Genomic DNA, 18,600 nt, shown 5'->3' with positions numbered 1-18,600 from the left:
GACACATTTTTGACCTGCATCATCAGCTTCATCAAAAGCATTGTTTTTGTACCAATTCATGATTTCATCCTGTTTGGCTGCATCAAATGAAATGTCTTTTGTTATGAATGCATCAGTCTCCCTATCAGTTGATTCAATGTTAAGATTATCAACACATGACATATCCACAGACTCCTTTTGACCATCACTGCCATTAGGTTTAATATGTTGAAGATTAAACCAGTTTTTGTGTTTCCCAGAGGCTTTGCCTGCTCTGCCTAAAACCTTGGCTCTCTGTAGACCACCACCCTCCTGTTTCATGAATGTTATGGTCTGTACATCAGTAGAAGATACAGGGTTACCACAAACATTGTAATCTGTTTCAGTTTGTGTTATACTTGGATGAACCTCTTCTCCTGTATTCACTTCCCTGTCGCTGATGTTTTCCGGTTCGCTGTCTGAGTTTTCTTCATTATCTGAGCTTTCTGCTACATTGTTTAAGCTGCCTTTTTCACTTGCTGTCTCGCTGTTGTCTTGTACAGTTTGCTTATCCTGAAATTCCTGATCCTGTGTTTGTATGACAGAGCCTGGATTGATGTACTCTAGCTCCATCTTGACCAATAACTACCCCAGGTTCCTTCCACTCAAGACAGTCTGCTCTTTTGTAATATACCTTGTCTCCTGTCACATACATGTCATCTGTGGGCCTGAGCTGCTTACGTAGTGCCCTTCTTATCCGCTCAGAAGACTCTGCTTCAGTGAATCTTTCCTAGAAGCATGTAAAGCTGAAATGTGTTCTCCTACTCTAGCACTCATAGTGGTACATTCTAGAGTGGGTAGTTTATCAACTAATACAGAAGGAAGGTTAGGATTCTGTCCAAACACTAATTGATATGGACTGTAGCCATGAACATTCAACATACTGTTCTTAGCCATGAGGGCCCAGTCAAGGGCAGTGTGCCTGACACATCCATTTTCTCGTTTGACCTTCTGAATTATCTCAGTGAGCATTTGATTATGTCTCTCGAGTAGTCCGTTGATCCAGGGACTGTATCCTGCTGTCCTGCTGTTTTTGTCTCAATGTTAAAGTTTTCAGCCATGTCTCGATCTCTTCATTGTTGAATTCTCCACCATTGTCACTGTACAGCCTCTGGGAGGTGCCATGGACACTTATCCAAGTGTGAATGAAGGAATTGAACATTTCAGATGACTTCTTTGTTTTCACAATGTTTCCAGCGCTGAAACGTGTGAAGTGATCGATGATGTGGAGATACCATACACCTGGCTCCAACTCGTGCAGATCCACCGCCACTGTCTCATTATATTCTGAAGATAAGGGCAATCCCACAGCAGGCTTTGGCTTTGTCTTTTTATACTTCTGGCATATTTCACAGTCATATACTATTTGTTGTAAAATAGTATAGCATTCTTTGTTGTTATTTCCTGAACTGTGAATGAGCCTCTGTAGCCTGTCTGCCGACGAGTGACCAAACGGTTTATGGAGCTTCAGGAAGACTTTACGTTTTTCATTTGGAGACATATTATCTGTCACTTTTAGGACTTCCTCTTCAGTTTGGCCTTTTTTAGTTTCTTTGCCTCTGATATCGACACAGTAATGTCCAGAACTAGTAAATTCAAGAGGAATGGTTCTCTTACGAGAGGTTCTCTCGTATTGCAAGCTAGCTTACGCTACGGGAAAGATTCATCTTTTCTGAGATATTGAAGCCAAAAAATTATCCTTAATTTTGTATCATTTGTCAACGCAGTGCAGCAACTGCAGACCTTGAGCAGGCTAGCTAGCGAGCTCATTGGTTGCTCTGCGGCAACTGCTGCAGCCTATAGACGAACTTGGGCGAACTCGCGTCCAATGAGAGGCGTCCGCACTTACTGCATCAAAGCCCGCCAAAATGGGCGTGGCTAGAGTGCATATAAGCGTAGTTCGTAGGCTGGAACCCTGATTTTCATCTCTTCAGCGAAGCTCTTCAGATCTCCGAACTGGAAGCCGTCGCCGTTCGAGGGGCATCTAGCAAGCTTGGACAGCTCGAAGAAGCCGGCCATCTCCGCCACCTTCAGCCATCCTGCGAGCTACGCCATCCGGCGACGTATCCTTTTTAGAGCAAGCTAGTTCTTAACGAACTTCACAAAAGAGTAACGAGCGTCTTTTTAAGATGCCTCGCACCACTTGCACTTCATGCCGCCCCTCTCAGCACCGGAGACCGCCACATCATCTGCGCTCTCTGCCTGGGACTGGGGCATGCAGAGCTCGCCCTCGCTGAAGGCGGATGCGACCTCTGCGAGGAGCTTCCGATGTCGACCCTGCGGGCTCGACTCAGCGCTCAGAACCGAGCCGCCGGCGCCTTCCGTTCGCCCAGCGCAGGAAAAGCGCCGCTCCCAAAGGCTGCCAGAACCGGTGATAGAAGCGACTGCCTCGCCGGAGCCTCTCCCTCGAGCATCGCTCTCACCCTCCCCGCCCCCGGGATGCGCAGTTGCCGCCCAGCGGCCGCACTGCGGCCATCTCGGAGGACGAGGCGGAGGATAAGGGCTGTTCCATCATGGCTTCGGACAGCAAGGAGTGGTCAGGCTCCCACGCCGCCTCCTCGGCCCAGGAATCCAGCAGGACCGCGCCGAGTCGAAGGGGAACTAACACGCCTCCTCACACAGGCCGTCGACCGCCTCGGGCTCGAGTGGTCACTGCCCCCTGAGCAGGCTCCCAACAGACTCGACGGCTGCTTTCTTCAGAGCCGTCGCCGCGCAACACCCGCGGCCCGGGCCGCTCCCTTCCTGCCGGAACTCCACACTGAGCTTGCAAAGTCGTGGAACGTGCCTTTCTCGGCCAGGATCCGTTCCCACGTCTCCACCCCTCCCGCGGGCCTCGGTCTAAGGTTGCGCTGAAACCTGAGCAACCGAAGTCCTCCTAGCCTTTTTGAAAAAACACAAACACAGTGTGGACACAGCCCGCTCGAGTGTTAGAGTCAATAAACACGCGCTCACTCAGCATCACGTCGCAGCAAGCACTCCATTCTCTGCCCGCTTCTGTCACACGAGCCAGCAAACACTTCTCTGTATGTAAGTCCCGCGTGCCACGCGATCTATGCTCTCGCGCAAGATCACTTAACAGATGTGACTCTTTCCCCATTCACCTCAATCGGGAAGTCACTCACAGAACAGCCTGTCCCGGCTGTCTGCGAGCAGTCATGCATAAGCACAGTAAGCTGTGTGCAGCAATCAGGGCGATTTGGCCATTCACCCTCTAGCTTTACGCTTCAAAGCATGGGAAGCTATCTCAGGGATATCCAAATGGGTGTTAAGCACAATAAAACAGGGCTATTTGCTACAGTTCGATCGCCGCCCTCCCCGCTTCAGAGCGCGGCTCGAAACTTGTGAACACGGAAGCAGCCTGCATGCTTCGTTCAGAAATAGCAAACCTTCTGTGCAAAAGGGCCATAGAGAAGTGCAGCCGCTGAGCTGAGTCGGGGTTTTACAGCCGTTATTTTCTTGTTCCCAAGAAAGACGGCGGCCTCAGACCAATATTAGATCTCAAGGGTTTGAACAAGGTGCTTGCAAAAGACCGTTCAAAATGCTTACAATCAGCAAACTCCTCGCGCATACGCGCCAGGGGACTGGTTTATCTCTCTCGATCTGAAAGATGCCTACTTTCAGATTCAGATAAATCCCGTCACAGGCCATTCTTGAGATTCAGCCGACGGCCAGGTTTATCAATACACCGTCCTTCCGTTCGGCCTGTCTTTAGCACCCGTACTTTCACGAAGTGCATGGATCGCGGCGCTCGCACCCCTGCGGAGTCAGGGCTTGCGAATTCTGAACTATTTGGACGACTGGCTGATTATGGCACAGTCACATACGGAGCTTCTGTCTCACAGAACAGTTCTCCTCAGCCATCTGAACAGTTTGGGTCTTGCAGTCAATTGGACCAAGAGCTCACTACAGCCCAGTCAGGCAATTTCCTTCCTTGGAATAGAACTAAACTCTGTGGCAATGACGGCTCGCTTATCTACACAGCGCGCGCGCCGTGTTCAGCGACTAGCCACGTCCTTTCAGATGAACAGCCTCACGACTCTGAAAAAATTTCAGAGTGCTAGGTTACATGGCCTCAGCCGCAGCAGTACTTCAGCTGAGTTTACTGCGCATGCGCCCGCTTCAGCATTGGCTAAACACCCGAGCGTCTCGCCGGGCTTGGGACACAGGCCGCCAGCCGATCAAGGTGACTCAGACCTGCATTTCAGCTCTGCAGCCCTGGACAGTGGCCGAATGTTATCAGCGGGGAGTGACGATGGGAGCTGTATCTCGCCGAAAAGTCATCTCGACAGACGCGTCCAACACGGGTTGGGGCGCGGTCTGCGAGGGCTCTCCGGTTTTTGGCCTATGGTCAGTTCAGGAAAAGCTCCTTCACATAAATTGTCTGGAAATGATAGCGGTCGATGCAGCGCTTGGCGCTTCTCCCGGTCATTCAGGGTCACCACGTCCTGGTCCGTTCGGACAACAGATCTGTGGTATCCTACCTAAACCGTCAGGGCGGTGTCAGATCCAGGAACCTCTTCTATCTGACGAAACGCATACTGAGTTGGTCCCAGTGCCACCTCGCGCTCGCTGAGGGCGACGCGCGTGCCAGGCCACCTGAACGACGGCCCAGACAGACTGTCCAGAGACAATATTCCTCCAGGGAATGGTCCTGCACGCTCAAACAGTCCAGAAGTTATGGCGCATATTCGGCAGAGCAGAGATAGACCTCTTTGCGTCAGAAGAGAACTCTCACTGCCCAATATTTTTCTCGAGCGAGGACACGCTGGCCCAGGACTGGCCCAACCGCCCGCTTTACGCCTTCCCTCCGTCTCGATATTGCCACAGGTAATGCAGAGGATCAGGAAACGCGTCACTCGGTGCTCCTCATAGCCCAGCGTTGGGAGAATCAGACATGGTTCCCGGAGCTTACGCAGCTGTCACTGACAGCGCCGTGGCCCATCCCAGTGAGAGCAGATCTCCTCTCTCAAGCTCGCGGCACGATCTGGCATCCCCACCCAGAGGCTGGGCTGCACGCGTGGGTGATCAGCGACTACCCGTCGCTCTGCCAGAAGGGGTAATAAACACCATCATACACGCTAGACCCCCTTCCACGAGAAGACTCTATGCGTCAAAATGGTTTGTGTTTTCAAAATGGTGCACCGACAGAGACCTGGACCCACGGTCATGTGGGGTGTCGTCGCTGCTCGTGTTTTTACAAGAGCTGCTGGATAAGGGCAGATCCCCATCCACGCTCAAAGTGTATGTGGCGGCCGTCGCTGAACCCTTGCACGGCCAGTCACTGGGAAAAAATGAGCTGGTCATCCGCTTCCTCAAGGGAGCTAGAAGGATGAACCCCCCGCGCCCCCCATCGGTTCCTATCTGGGATCTTTCTATAGTTCTCGAAACTATGAAAGCCCCCCTTTCGAACCGCTTCAATCCGTGGATTTGAAATACCTTTCACTCAAAACCGTTTTTCTGACTGTCCTGTCATCAGTCAAACGTGTGGGAGACCTTCACGCGCTGTCAGTGCTGCGTGTCTTGAGTTCGGACCAAGTGACTCCAAGGTCATTTTAAAGCCTAGACACGGCTATGTTCCCAAGGTGATCGGTACTCCTTTCAGAGCACAGGTCATTTCCCTATCGGCGCTGCCAGCATCCGATAGCGAACGCGACGCCAAGCTCCTTTGCCCAGTCAGAGCACTGAGATTGTATACTGCGCGCTCCACCTCTTTCAGACGCTCTGAGCAGCTTTTCGTTTAGTTCGAGGGCGCACCAAAGGTCTCCGCCTCGAAACAGACACTGTCTAGATGGATAGTGGGCGCTATTGCTGCCGCATACGGCGTCAAAGACCTGCCATGCCCGTTGGGCATTAGGGCTCACTCCACTAGAGGCATGGCCTCATCGTGGGCATGGTCCAGCAGGATTTCCATTCACGACATATGTGTGGCAGCGGGCTGGGCTTCCCCCTCCACCTTTGTCAGATTTTACAATCTGGAAGTGCCCGCCCTGCAGGCAAAACTACTAGCGGTTTAATACGCTACAGCTCCCCTGGTGAGCTGCACTGATGGGACTCATTCCGCCGCTCTGTCGTTCCCTTCCCACTATGTGCTTATGTATCACACACACACTGGCCCGCACTCTTGCCGGCCAAATATTATTTCCCCACTCACAAGGGCTCCCCCGGGTCCCCCACCCCGGGGCTCATGCAGTGGACGCTTGGCAGCGCGGCGTTGACAATGGGTTCCCGTAGCGTAAGCTAGCTTACGCAATATGAGAGAACCTCTCGTGAAGAGAACGAATCAGTTACCTAACGTAACCTCGGTTCTCTCTAGATGAGGGAACGAGTATTGCGTAGCCGGCCGTGCTTCGCGCCACGGCGACTTTCGCTTCATTCAATGAAAACCAGGGTTCCAGCCTCACGAACTACGCTTATATGCACTCTAGCCACGCCCATTTTGGCGGGCTTTGATGCAGTAGCGCTGGACGCCTCTCATTGGACGCGAGTTACGCCAAGTTCGATCTATAGGCTGCAGCAGTTGCCGCAGAGCAACCAATGAGCTCGCTAGCTAGCCCGCTCAAGGTCTGCAGTTGCTGCACTGCGTTGACAAATGATACAAAATTAAGGATAATTTTTTGGCTTCAATATCTCAGAAAAGATGAATCTTTCCCGTAGCGTAAGCTAGCTTACGCAATACTCGTTCCCTCATCTAGAGAGAACCGAGGTTACGTTAGGTAACCGATTCGACTGTTTGAACCAGATATTCTGTTGCAGCACAAGAGTAATGACTTCATGAATTTCTTTACAGATAAAATTTAAATAATCAGAAATAAAATTGGAATTATGCAATCATCTGTCATAGCACCTCAGAAAACAATGTCTAATCATTTTCCTCACGTGCAACTTCAATCCTTCTCTGTAATAGGTCATGAAGAGCTAACAAAACTTATCGAAACATCAAAAGCCACAACATGTTTGTTAGATCCTATACCATCTAAGCTCTTAAAAGAGGTATCCGCTGTAATCTCAGAACCTCTTCTTAATATTATTAACTCCTCGCTATGCTTAGGACATTTCCCAAGAAACTTTAAAATAGCAGTTATCAAACTGCTTATTAAGAAGCCACAACTTGATCCTGGAGAATTGGCTAATTATAGACCGATTTCAAATCTCCCGTTTATGTCAAAAATACTAGAAAAGTAGTATCCTCCCAAATATGTCATTTCTACAGAGAAATAGTATATACGAAGAATTTCAGTCAGGATTTAGGCCTCATCACAGTACAGAGACTGCACTTATCAGAGTTACAAATGACTTGCGCTTATCAACTGATCACAGCTGCATTTCTCTTCTAGTGCTTTTAGATCTTAGTGCTGCATTCGAAACGATAGATCACGACATTCTCTTGAATAGGCTAGAGAATTATGTTGGCATTTGTGGAGTTGCATTAGCATGGTTAAGGTCATATTTAGCATGAGGAATTGTCAAACCAAACAAAAGTAAAATATGGAGTGCCACAGGGATCTGTTTTAGGGCCTCTGCTTTTCTCCATGTATATGCTTCCCCTTGGAGATATTATCAGAAATCGTGGAATAAGTTTCCACTGCTATGCCGACGATATACAACTTTATATTTCTTCAAAACCTGATGAGATTTCACAATTCTCGAAATTAGCAGCATGTATCAATTAAATAAAATATTGGATGGCCAGAAATTTCCTTCTACTCAATTCTGACAAAACAGAGGTACTAATTATTGGACAAAAAAAACTCTAAAAATAAGCCACTACAATATAATTTGACTCTCGATGGATGTACAGTTACATCATCTTCAACAGCGAAGAACGTAGGTGTTATAATTGAAACCAATCTGTCCTTTGAAAATCAAATTACCAATGTTTGTAGAACAGCATTCTTCCACCTAAGAAATATTGCTAAATTATGGCACATGCTCTGTTACAATGCCGAAAAACTAATTTATGCATTCATGACCTCAAGACTAAATTATTGTAATGCATTACTGCGAGGATGTCCAGCAAAATCAATAAATAAACTTTAATTGGTTCAAAATGCAGCAGCCAGAGTGCTAACGAGAACCAAGAAATATGATCATATTAGCCCCATTTTATCATTGTTACATTGGCTACCTGTTAAATTCCATATTAATTTTCAAATTCTGTTAACTACATACAAAGCTTTGAATGGTCTAGCTCCGCAGTACTTAAGTGATCTTCTACCATGCTATATTCCAACACGTTCATTAAGATCGCAAAATTCTGGCCTGTTAATAGTTCCTAGAATATCAAAATCCACAAAAGGAGGTAGATCCTTTTCATATTTGGCTCCTAAACTATGGAATAGTCTCCCAAACACTGTTCGAGATGCAGACACACTCTCTCAGTTTAAGTCTAGACTAAAGACTCATCTATTTAGCCAGACATACACCTAATTTATCCTCCAACCCACAATTAGGCTGCTTTAGTTTAGTCTGCCGGAACCAGAAACATTGATCATGATTTATATCTCTGCAATAAATTGAATGGCATCTATGCTTATATTATTTAATTTGTTTCCCTGTCTCAACCTCGGGACTCCTATCCTGAGGTCACCGGAACCGGCTAGATCCAGCACCATTCATTCTTCGTGTTGGACTCCACTGCTACGTGTCGCTGAATGATGATGAGTAAATGCAGCCGGTGCCAGCCAAACATCACTTCATTCTATAATGATATGCTTCAGAGGATTAACTGATGCCAACTCCAACTATAAGACATGGGATACATGAGACCACACCGAACCTCAACGAAATTACCGGCCAGGTTGAACTGCGTTTCACATTGCTGATCTCTGCCTGCATCACCTCGGTCTATTGATGGACTACGATCTTGAAATGGAACGCATGGACAATAACAATTGCCAACAAAAGCCTTCATCAGCCAATTAACAAGGACAATTGCACATATGTGAACTTCTGCAGTTAATCCAGGATGGACTTCAAAGACATTGATTTTGTTTGAACTGTAAGATTAATGACCAATGTTTAAACACTGACCCTTAACACTTACTTAGTTTAATAATTTTAAACCATGACTATACATAAGTAATATTTACATTATATTCATGATGTTAGCCAGAGGGAAACTGGCTCCCACAGTATGTCTGGTTTCTCCCAAGATTATTTTTCTCCACTAATCAACATCTTATGGAGTTTTGTGTTTCTTGCCACAGTCGCTTTCAGCTTGCTCACTGGGGTTATTAATACAATTATTATTTAATTACTTAATTTTGAACACGATAAACAATCGTATTTTATCTAATTACACAATGATGATTCATCGACATTATAGACATTAGTTTTATCGTCTGTTAATGCCTGATCTTTTGTAAAGCTGCTTTGAAAAGATGTGTGTTGTGAAAGGCGCTATACAAATAAAATTGACTTGACTTGAATTTGAACATCACTGCACTGTCCTTCTCCATGTCCAAAATAGTCCCTGCCTTCTTCAGGGACATTTTACTCAGCAGAAGTGGAATGTCAACCTTAACAACTTCAATTTGGCATTTTCTCAGTCCTATTTTAGCTGGTAGTTTCACATTTCTTGTGGAATACCAAATTCCCATCTCCGAACCGAAATGGTCTGTAACTGGGAGTTTCTATTTGCATCAGCTGGTTCAATTGCTCTTGGGTGAGACCATCAATATAGCTTGCCAGCCATTTCTCCCCACACACAGTACAGGTACAAGCAGTGTCAATAATCCCAGCGATTCAGTCATAAATATCTCTGTGTCTGACATGGCGGCCCTTGTAAACAATGTAATGTTACATTCCTCTACATTTGCATCTTCAGTTATTCTCACTTGTTCAGTTTTCTTGTGGGGACAGTCTTATGCCCATTGAAATGTATACTGGCAAATAGCACATCTGGATCTCTTACCAAACTTATCAAGTGGATAATGGCTGCTTTAGTTGTCCACTTTGGAAAGTTGCACTCCGTTCTCCTCTTACTTGTGTTCTTTGTTCTGTGAAAAACGCCACATCCTGGTTCATTTGTATTCCGTTCGACGAGCCTGTCGTTTTCCCTCCGAAAAACCTTTTTAGAGCAGACTTCATGGAGGGAAACTTCAACTCGGTGCAATAACTGGCTGCCATACTTGAACTGTCCTCTTCTACCAATGTTATTCAAAATAAACACTATGTTTATTTAGTTAATTCTCTTTATTTAGTCCACAGGTTGGTTTAACTTAACCACCATCACCATTCATCTCACTCAACTACCTCCGGCATGACGTGCAGTATCCAATAGTGTTTAAGCACCATATTCAATAGTGTTGTGCAGAGTTGAACAGAGTAGAGGAGAAATAACATATTAACAAGATAATCTGGCCCCTGAAAGAAAGTAGTTAAATAGCCCTGTGATGCACCATTTGGGCACATTTGAGACTGTTTTCAACATACTATGATTTGGAATTCACTTATTCTAATCTTGCATACTATATACCATAGTAAATATAGCATTCAAATTGGGATTCAGCCATAAATCTGGTTTTACCTGTTCCTCATCTCCACTGGCAGCAATGTATCCCAGAATGCTCTGCATCTCTTCACTGGTGGTGCCCTTGCTGATGTAATATTTGAGAAGGCCACAGAGAGACGCTCGGATGGTCTTAACATCATCTTCACTCAAATCTCCATCTTTACTTTCAGAGCTAGAGCAGGTAGAGAAAGAGGGGATGAATTGATAAATGAGTGATAAAGGAGAAAAACGATCATGAGGTGAACACCATGGTAACATAACAGCAACAATGATAGCTTGAGAGTAGCTAATGATTGTGGGAGATGTAGTCTTACCCATAGTACAGGCGAATGGTATCCAGCAGGAACTGAACTCCATATTTCTTGCGGAACTGCTTCCTGCTGTCTTTGATGACGGTGGACATGTACTGGATGTGACCTTCACCACATGACAAACATACATGCTCATTACAAGTGTGCCCAAGTACAGTGTTTTAAAATCACAAAAAACAAACTTACTATTTAATAACTGAAAAACATGACATATTTCTATGAAACTCAAAAACCCATCAAAACATTCGGTGTAACAAAGAGAACAAAAGAGAAGTTAACTTGAACTACACAAGCAAACACATCACCAGCATATTCAATTCTGACCAGGGTCCCATTTTTCAAACGTGGTTTACTTAGTTAGCAAGAGGTACAGGATAACTTGACATTAGCTGCACGATTTAGGGAAAATGTCATATTGCGATTATTAAGGCGATATGCAATTGTGATATAATAAACAAATGGTATCATTAGTCAACTAGCTTGTTTATCAAGGAAAATAATAGATTTAATAGAATAATAGATAAACAAATAGATTACTGATAATGCTGAAATGTGTATATCTCAACTCAAACATACAAACTAGCAACAAAAACCACTATAAATGAACAGTGTTTTCAAATTAAATTTATATCTATATCAGAATCAGAATCAGCTTTATTGCCAAGTATGCTTACACTTTGTCAATTTGTCTTGGTGACAGGAGCTTCCAGTCTACAACAATACAAACAATATATTACTAAATTATATTTATACTATATTTTTACTAAATTAAATAATAACATCTTTGCATTACTGCAAACTTGTTATTTTCTCAATATTACATCTAAATTAAAATAGAACAATAAATAAGAACATACAAAGATTCATGAAAATAAGATTGTCTAAACAAACGACAAAGATTGTCTTAATCAAGATGTAACATGTACTTTGTATAAACTCTTTTGAAAAGGAAACTGGATATAAAAGTGTGGTTCACTCAACCACTAAAACTGTTTTTCTTTTCTTTGTTTTTAAATGACAACTGGTATTTCCAAACCCTCTTTCTAAAAAGTCACACTTATCACTGGTATCTCTTGTCCAGTGTGTGGATCATTTTCTGAAATCTCACTTTTCTACTTTTCTCTGTGCTGTTTCAGGTGCTGATATAAATTTGTTGTGTTGCCACATGATGTAGCAACTTAAATTTTGCACAGTACCTCTCTCTGCTCATTGTCGGTTATCTTAAAGCCAAAATATTGCCATATAACCAGGGTTTTTCCTGGCACAAAATAAGGCGGATGTGGTACCATACTGATCAAAAATGTGACGTTAAAAACAAGAAAATGTTGGTTTTGCATTAATACACTCATAATGACCTGGCAACTGAATACTAGTGTAAATGTTTTCAGCTGTTTTTTTATTTAATCTTAGTCTTAATCCTGTGTCAAATGTCCTTTTTAGTTTTTATCATATTTAGTCAACCTTATCCTATTTCTATTTATAATTTTTTGTCGTTTTGTTTGACAAAGTCTGGGCTTTTTAATGTAGTTTTAGTCAATGAAAACTGTTGACATTTGAGTCATATTTTAGTAACATTTAATCATATTGATATTTTAGTCACTGAACACTGTAAACATTTTAGCCATAAGAGTATTATTGATAAGCGTTTGTCAATCTTGTCTATCCAAAACCAATATATATTATTGTTGTTGTAATTTTAGTGTTATTTTTCACACAAGATTGATCTTATCATTATGATGATGTTGCAAGCTGCAAACAGCGGTGGTGAGAGACAAGCGTCTCCGTGTTAGTGCGCGCATCAGGCGGCGGAACTTTAAATCTCTCCCGCTCAGATTGGGTCTCTTCCGCGACTGGTTGAAGCAGCTCTGACCGCACAGAGAATGACAGTTTTGGAGTTTGTGCTTATTTACATGGCACGCTCCCGTATTATTTGAAGCTTAATTAAGGAAGAAATATAAGATATATCGCCATGCTGTGATCTGTGTTTCTATCAGACACTCGAGCTGCAGTGTTCTTCTCATCTCGCATGTCGTCATCATTATAGACTGGTCATCTTTTTATTAGCTGTGTAGAAAATGGGTAAATAGCTCTCAGAGAGAATGGGCTGTCACGTCCACACATGCACATATATATTTAATAAAATCGCAGCATTTTGCCGTCATATAATCGCACAAGCTAACATCGCGATTGCGATATGATTAATCGTGCAGCACTACTTGACATTAACCTGGTGCATCAACTGGAATAGTTTAAACGCCAGTAAGCAGAAGTTGAGCATGTTATAGGGTTGGTCAATATAGCTACAAAATGTACTTGTCATTTGACTTTTGATTAAATCAAAGACTACAGAGAAAATAAAGTGTCTTGGTAACTTTATAAATATGTGGAGAACTTAACAACACTCAACAAAGAATTTATTAACACTGAGCGGAAAGTTTAACAAAACTCAGTGGTGAGTTTAACAACTCTCAATGGAGAGTTTAACAAACACCCTGGGGAGAGTTGAACAAAACTCAAACTATCTTTGTAAATATATAAATGTTATTAGACATGAAATTAATCTTCAGGTTATCTCTACATTAATCCGCATACATTTGAAAACATTGTTTTCGTTTTCTAAAAAACTGCCGTTTTTAAGCTGCTCATCCAAACTGAAATGTATGAAAACGCTTCAATAATTTTACTGCACATGTGAAAAATCTCCGTTGCATGTACGGTCTGAGTTCAACAACCCCCAGTTTTCTGCAAAGTTATCCAAAAACTTATCTGGCTAACCAAGTAGGCCACATGCCATGAATGAAACCCAGCTGATTAAATCTCTCTCTCACTCTCACTCTCACACACACACACACACACACACACACACACACACACACACACACACACACACACACACACACACACACACACACACACACACACACACCCTTTGTTTTAGAAAAATAAATAAAGTAATATGGGATTATAACATCACAGGGGTGAGTAAACAATGACTGAATTTTCTTTTTTGGGTGAACTAACCCTTTAACATAAAATTTTTAAACACTCAACGAAGAGTTTCACAATAATCAGGTGAAAGTTCAACAACACTCAGCAAGGAGCTTAAAACCCCCCAGGGGAGAGTTTAACAATCAAACTATCTTTGTAACTATATAACTGTTATTCGACATTAAATTAATCTTCAGTTCTTAAACAGCTAAAACTTCTCAAATTAAGCAGTAAGTTCAACACCGCTCAACGGTGCGTTCAACAACCCCCAGTTTTCCAGGTTTTTGCAAAGTTATCCAAAAATGTATCTGGCTAACCAAGTAGGCCACATGCCATGAATGAAACCCAGCTGATTAAATCACACACACGCACGCACGCACGCACACACACTGACCGATGCGCAGGGGGAAGTCTCCTTTGTTCCAGATGCTGAAGTTTAAGAGCAGGTGTGTGTGCAGCTGCTGCAGGAGCTGCGAGTTCTTCTCATATGTCACCTGCTCGATCAACAACTGGACAGCCACCAACACGCTTACATCCACCAGAAACGCTGGCAACTAGATACACACAAAAGGTGAATAAGGAGATACACAAGACAAGCTAAAATTCAGAGGAGAGACTGAGAGGCAAGCAGTGAAAAGTTAAAGACTAAAGACATTTAAAAGAAAAAGAAAAATCTAAAGTTAGCACGTATACCTTCTGAAGCAGAGCTCCTAATGTGGCCACACCATGAGAGTGCAGAAGAGTTTCCTGGTTTATCGGATGCCTCTGCAGGAAATGTTTGATCACCAACAAGAATGTCGCCACAAGATTCTTCTCCAGTCTGGCTTCTAAAATAATTTATTTAACGTTGCATTAGAATTTGGTAAAAATGCTTTTTCATTTTATGCTCCTTGGGCGTGGAATGAATTGCAAAATGTGATCAATTTAAATATACTTCCCCCTTTGACCACTTTTAAAGATCTTTTACAAACTGTTTTAAAGGAAACTTGTAATTGTTTTTATTGATCTGATTGTATATATCGACTATATGTTTTTGTTTTCTTTGTATATTTGCAGTATTTATCTTTTAAACTTTATTGTGAAACTTATGTGTGCTGCCGCCTTGACCAGGACTCCCTGGAAGAAGAGATTGTATTAGCTCAATGGGACTTTCCTGGTTAAATAAAGGATATAATAATAATAATTAGAAGACCGAGACTCTAATACACAAGAGATCAGTCATTAATCCATTCTATCAAGGGACCATAGTGAGCATTTACTCGCCTGACGCTCTGTTTGTGGGCAGTATCACCCAGTCCCCATCAGCAGGCGTGGTCGAGTCAGGAGTGATGTACTCTGACCCTAGGTGGTCAATGTGATGTAACTCAGGTGTTAACAATGTCAACTGTTCTAAGATTGGAAGCAACACAGGAAGACCTCCAACACAATTTATCATGTCCTAAAACGAAATGACAAAAAGAGTGCGAGCAGATGTTTACAACGGAGTTATTAGAAAATTAGAAAGAGTTTTTAGAAAAATGACAAAATCCATATGAAAAGGAAACAAAGTTCAAAGGAAGGAAACATGCCATACATACTTTAATATCCCAGTTGACCACTTTATTTCCTGTCAGGCGACCATACAGCAGATTAGGGGACAAGTCCAGGCAGATTGGGTTCCTACATGCCTGTGTATGCGAGGAGACAACTATTAGTAGAGCACACATTACATATGTGAAAACATGAGATTAGGTATGTTTGTTGATACAAACATGATATTTGTATGTTGAATCTTCACAATATATTCACAATGACTTTACTGATTAAATAAAATTAAGCAACATGAACCTGAGTGTTGCATAATTTTAATGCACTTTGAATTTGGTTAGTTTTCACAGATTTTATGTAAAAATATATGTAGCTAATCATTGTTGCTTATTATTATGTATTGCTTAATTGATGAAAAATCGAATGAAAATGATTAAATATCATTCTTATTTGTTTATTTTGCAAAAAAAAAAAAAGTTAGCATATCTGTAACTAGACATTTTCTGTCTTAGTTAAATTTGTGTAATCCTTCCTTGTCTCGCAATGTTTCAATAATATCTCCTATTTTAAACTTCAGTTGCAAATACTTTTTTGCGTGATACATTTATTTTTTATTGATTCACACATATATACATATATACAAGAAAAACATATATACACAGAATCAACATTTAACCCCCACTACCACCCCTCCCAATCCCCAACTACACCCGACCATCAACAAACACCCCTGTGGTCATACATGAGCACATACACCAAAATTTCTTTAAAAAAAATATATATATATATATATATTAGTATTTTTATACCAAAAAACATGGGTTGTGTCTCCATTTTCTGATTGGCGTCGCCAGCAGGTGGGTGTGTCTTTAAGACCAAGTCTATACAATCAAAAGGGGGTCCAATAGAATTGTATAAAGCTCTAGATGCAGACTTGACATTTTTTAGAATCCTATCTCACACTCCCCCCTCCAATTCCAAGTTTACATTTTTCTCCCATAATATCTTGACAGAAGTTAAAGCTCTTTCCCCCAGACTCTGAATTAGCAGCGAGTATTACACTGATGCCTCATGACCTTTTCCAGTAATCACAACTCCCAGAGTATCTGCCACTTTATGGGGGTGTATGCTACTCCCAAAAATAGTACAGAGCAGGGATATATGCTCGAGGCAACATTTAAATAAATGTCCGAATTTAACACTCTGGACACTTGTCCATTCTGAGTGCAAATGCGAGATAATTGGGTGTAACTTAACTTCTCAGATTAGTTCAATAGAAAGGTTTTGAAATGACAAAATAGGGTCAAGAACTTCCTGTTCATTAAAAAACCAGAGAGGGGCTCTCTCAGGTTTAAGCGACCAATGAGCCAAACTTCTGAGACAGAATGCATAATAATAAAACAAAACCTTTGGTAGGCCTAGCCCACCTTTGTCAATCGGCCTATGCAGTTTACTGAAATGTAATCTGGGACATTTACCATTCTAAATGAAGGAATTCACTATACTTGAAATAAGAGAGGGGGACATCTATAGGGAGAGACTGTAGCAGGTAGTTGAATTTTGGAATCCAATTAATTTTAATAACATTAACCTTCCCAATCATAGATAAATGTAATTAAGCCACCTGCCCACATTGCTCAAAAACCTTGCACAACTTCCCAGCACAACTTGCCTTTATACCCTTTTACTAAAAAAAGCAGTTGATTAAGGAGCTGGATTCAGCCTCATCTTTCCTTGCATGCTGTCTCATGAGCGTGCAGGAAAAAGCACTTGTGTCTCATTCAGTTGAACTCCGAGCATCTCAGGGAACCGCACCACGGATGTCACAAGAGCAGATGAACCACTTCTCAAGTGCTCTGATGTGCACGCCATCAACAGAGGCTTGTGCCAAACTCTCGCGAAAATATAAACATATTAATTTTGTGGACGCAAAGCGCTCCAGTTTCACTTAACGGCCATGTAATGGCAAATGTCCTTGGTCATTGTGGGTTTATTCATGCAATGTTAATAACACAGTGAGACAGAGGTGATGCCCTGCTCTATTTCTGTGGAGATGATGACATCCAAGAAACAGAATCTCAAAGTCTTTCTTCACAAGAATGAAGGGCTTGAGAGTTAAACAGAGAGCCCTAAAATAATGTGTGAAAGTGAAGAATTTAAGGCAGAAATATTTTACTATTGCATAATATAATACAATATAATAGCTATACAGGTAGACTGGGTTACAAAATTATTTATTTGACAATTAATTGTCAGCCAAATTTCTCAATCGTACCCGTAATTTTCATTATCAGGCTCCTACCTTGTGAATTGTTTTGTTAAAAATGTGTATGAAATTTCAAACAGTGACAAAAATGTATCATATAAATTGATAGAATGTGAAATTTGTACATTTTTAAAAAGCTAAAATTTGATTAAAATTATAAAGCAAAATTAAAAAAAACAAAAAAGCAATATACTATATTGCATGAATATATATGAAGAGGCCCCTTCTCTCAGTTTGCTTAATATATTTTTTAGTTACATTATGCTTGCATGTCATCAAAAGTCTGGCAAGTAAAAATTTAATTTACTAGCCAATGAAGATTCTCTCTCCAACATAATCATAGAGGGTTGCACTGAGGACCAATAGGATTCTACATAAACATTGACTTCTGTCTTTAACATTTGTTGAAATGCTGGGTCCTGTAGAAGGGATGTATTAATGCCATCTATATGATTTTCTTATATGCGGCAACATCTCTAAACACACAAAAGCATGATCTGAAACTAAAATAAAATTTTAGAGCATTGAGCAGTTTTGAGGCAGATGGAATAAGTGACTTAGATATACATACAAAAATATATATTCTAGAGTAAATCATATGAACTGATGAAAAAAAGATGTAGTCCCTCCAAGATGGATTCAGAACTCTCCAAATGTCTGTAAGACTAAGTCTGTAATAATGGCAGTTATTTTAATGTCCCCACAGGCTGACGATTTAAACATTTTCGACATCTTGGCCTCGCAGCACAATTTAGCAAATAAAACTATTACAATTCTCACTGGTTAATATTGCTTAAAAGGATAATTAAACCTCGAAAGTTTAAGCGGAGCTCGCCTCTTAAGCGACCAATCTTCAAATAGCGTCACGTGACTCCCCCCACTTTAAAGCCACTCTTGAGCAAAGCTTTAAATATTAAATTTATATTGAATATTTTTAAATCCCTGAAAAATATCGAGCTATACACCCAATGACCACT

At 42.0% G+C, this 18,600-nt stretch overlaps 1 protein-coding gene across 2 annotated transcripts in view; it reads right to left on the bottom strand.

Moving 5' to 3' along the window:
• The window catches only part of LOC127653892 (neurobeachin-like protein 1), a 111,714-nt gene that overhangs the window by 43,370 nt on the left and 49,744 nt on the right, over positions 1 to 18,600 (bottom strand). For both annotated transcript variants that reach the window (XM_052140714.1, XM_052140713.1), the window contains 6 exons: positions 15,408 to 15,497; positions 15,094 to 15,268; positions 14,524 to 14,657; positions 14,225 to 14,384; positions 10,846 to 10,948; positions 10,547 to 10,703 (listed from right to left, as the gene is read on the bottom strand). In XM_052140714.1, the coding sequence (XP_051996674.1) occupies positions 10,547 to 10,703; positions 10,846 to 10,948; positions 14,225 to 14,384; positions 14,524 to 14,657; positions 15,094 to 15,268; positions 15,408 to 15,497 (819 nt within the window). The remainder of the gene's footprint in view (positions 1 to 10,546; positions 10,704 to 10,845; positions 10,949 to 14,224; positions 14,385 to 14,523; positions 14,658 to 15,093; positions 15,269 to 15,407; positions 15,498 to 18,600) is intronic.

Source organism: Xyrauchen texanus, chromosome 13 (genome assembly GCF_025860055.1).
Source record: "Xyrauchen texanus isolate HMW12.3.18 chromosome 13, RBS_HiC_50CHRs, whole genome shotgun sequence".
Taxonomy (NCBI): domain Eukaryota; kingdom Metazoa; phylum Chordata; class Actinopteri; order Cypriniformes; family Catostomidae; genus Xyrauchen; species Xyrauchen texanus.
Note: the sequence above shows the minus strand (reverse complement) of the source record. Positions and strands in the feature narration are given on the sequence as shown.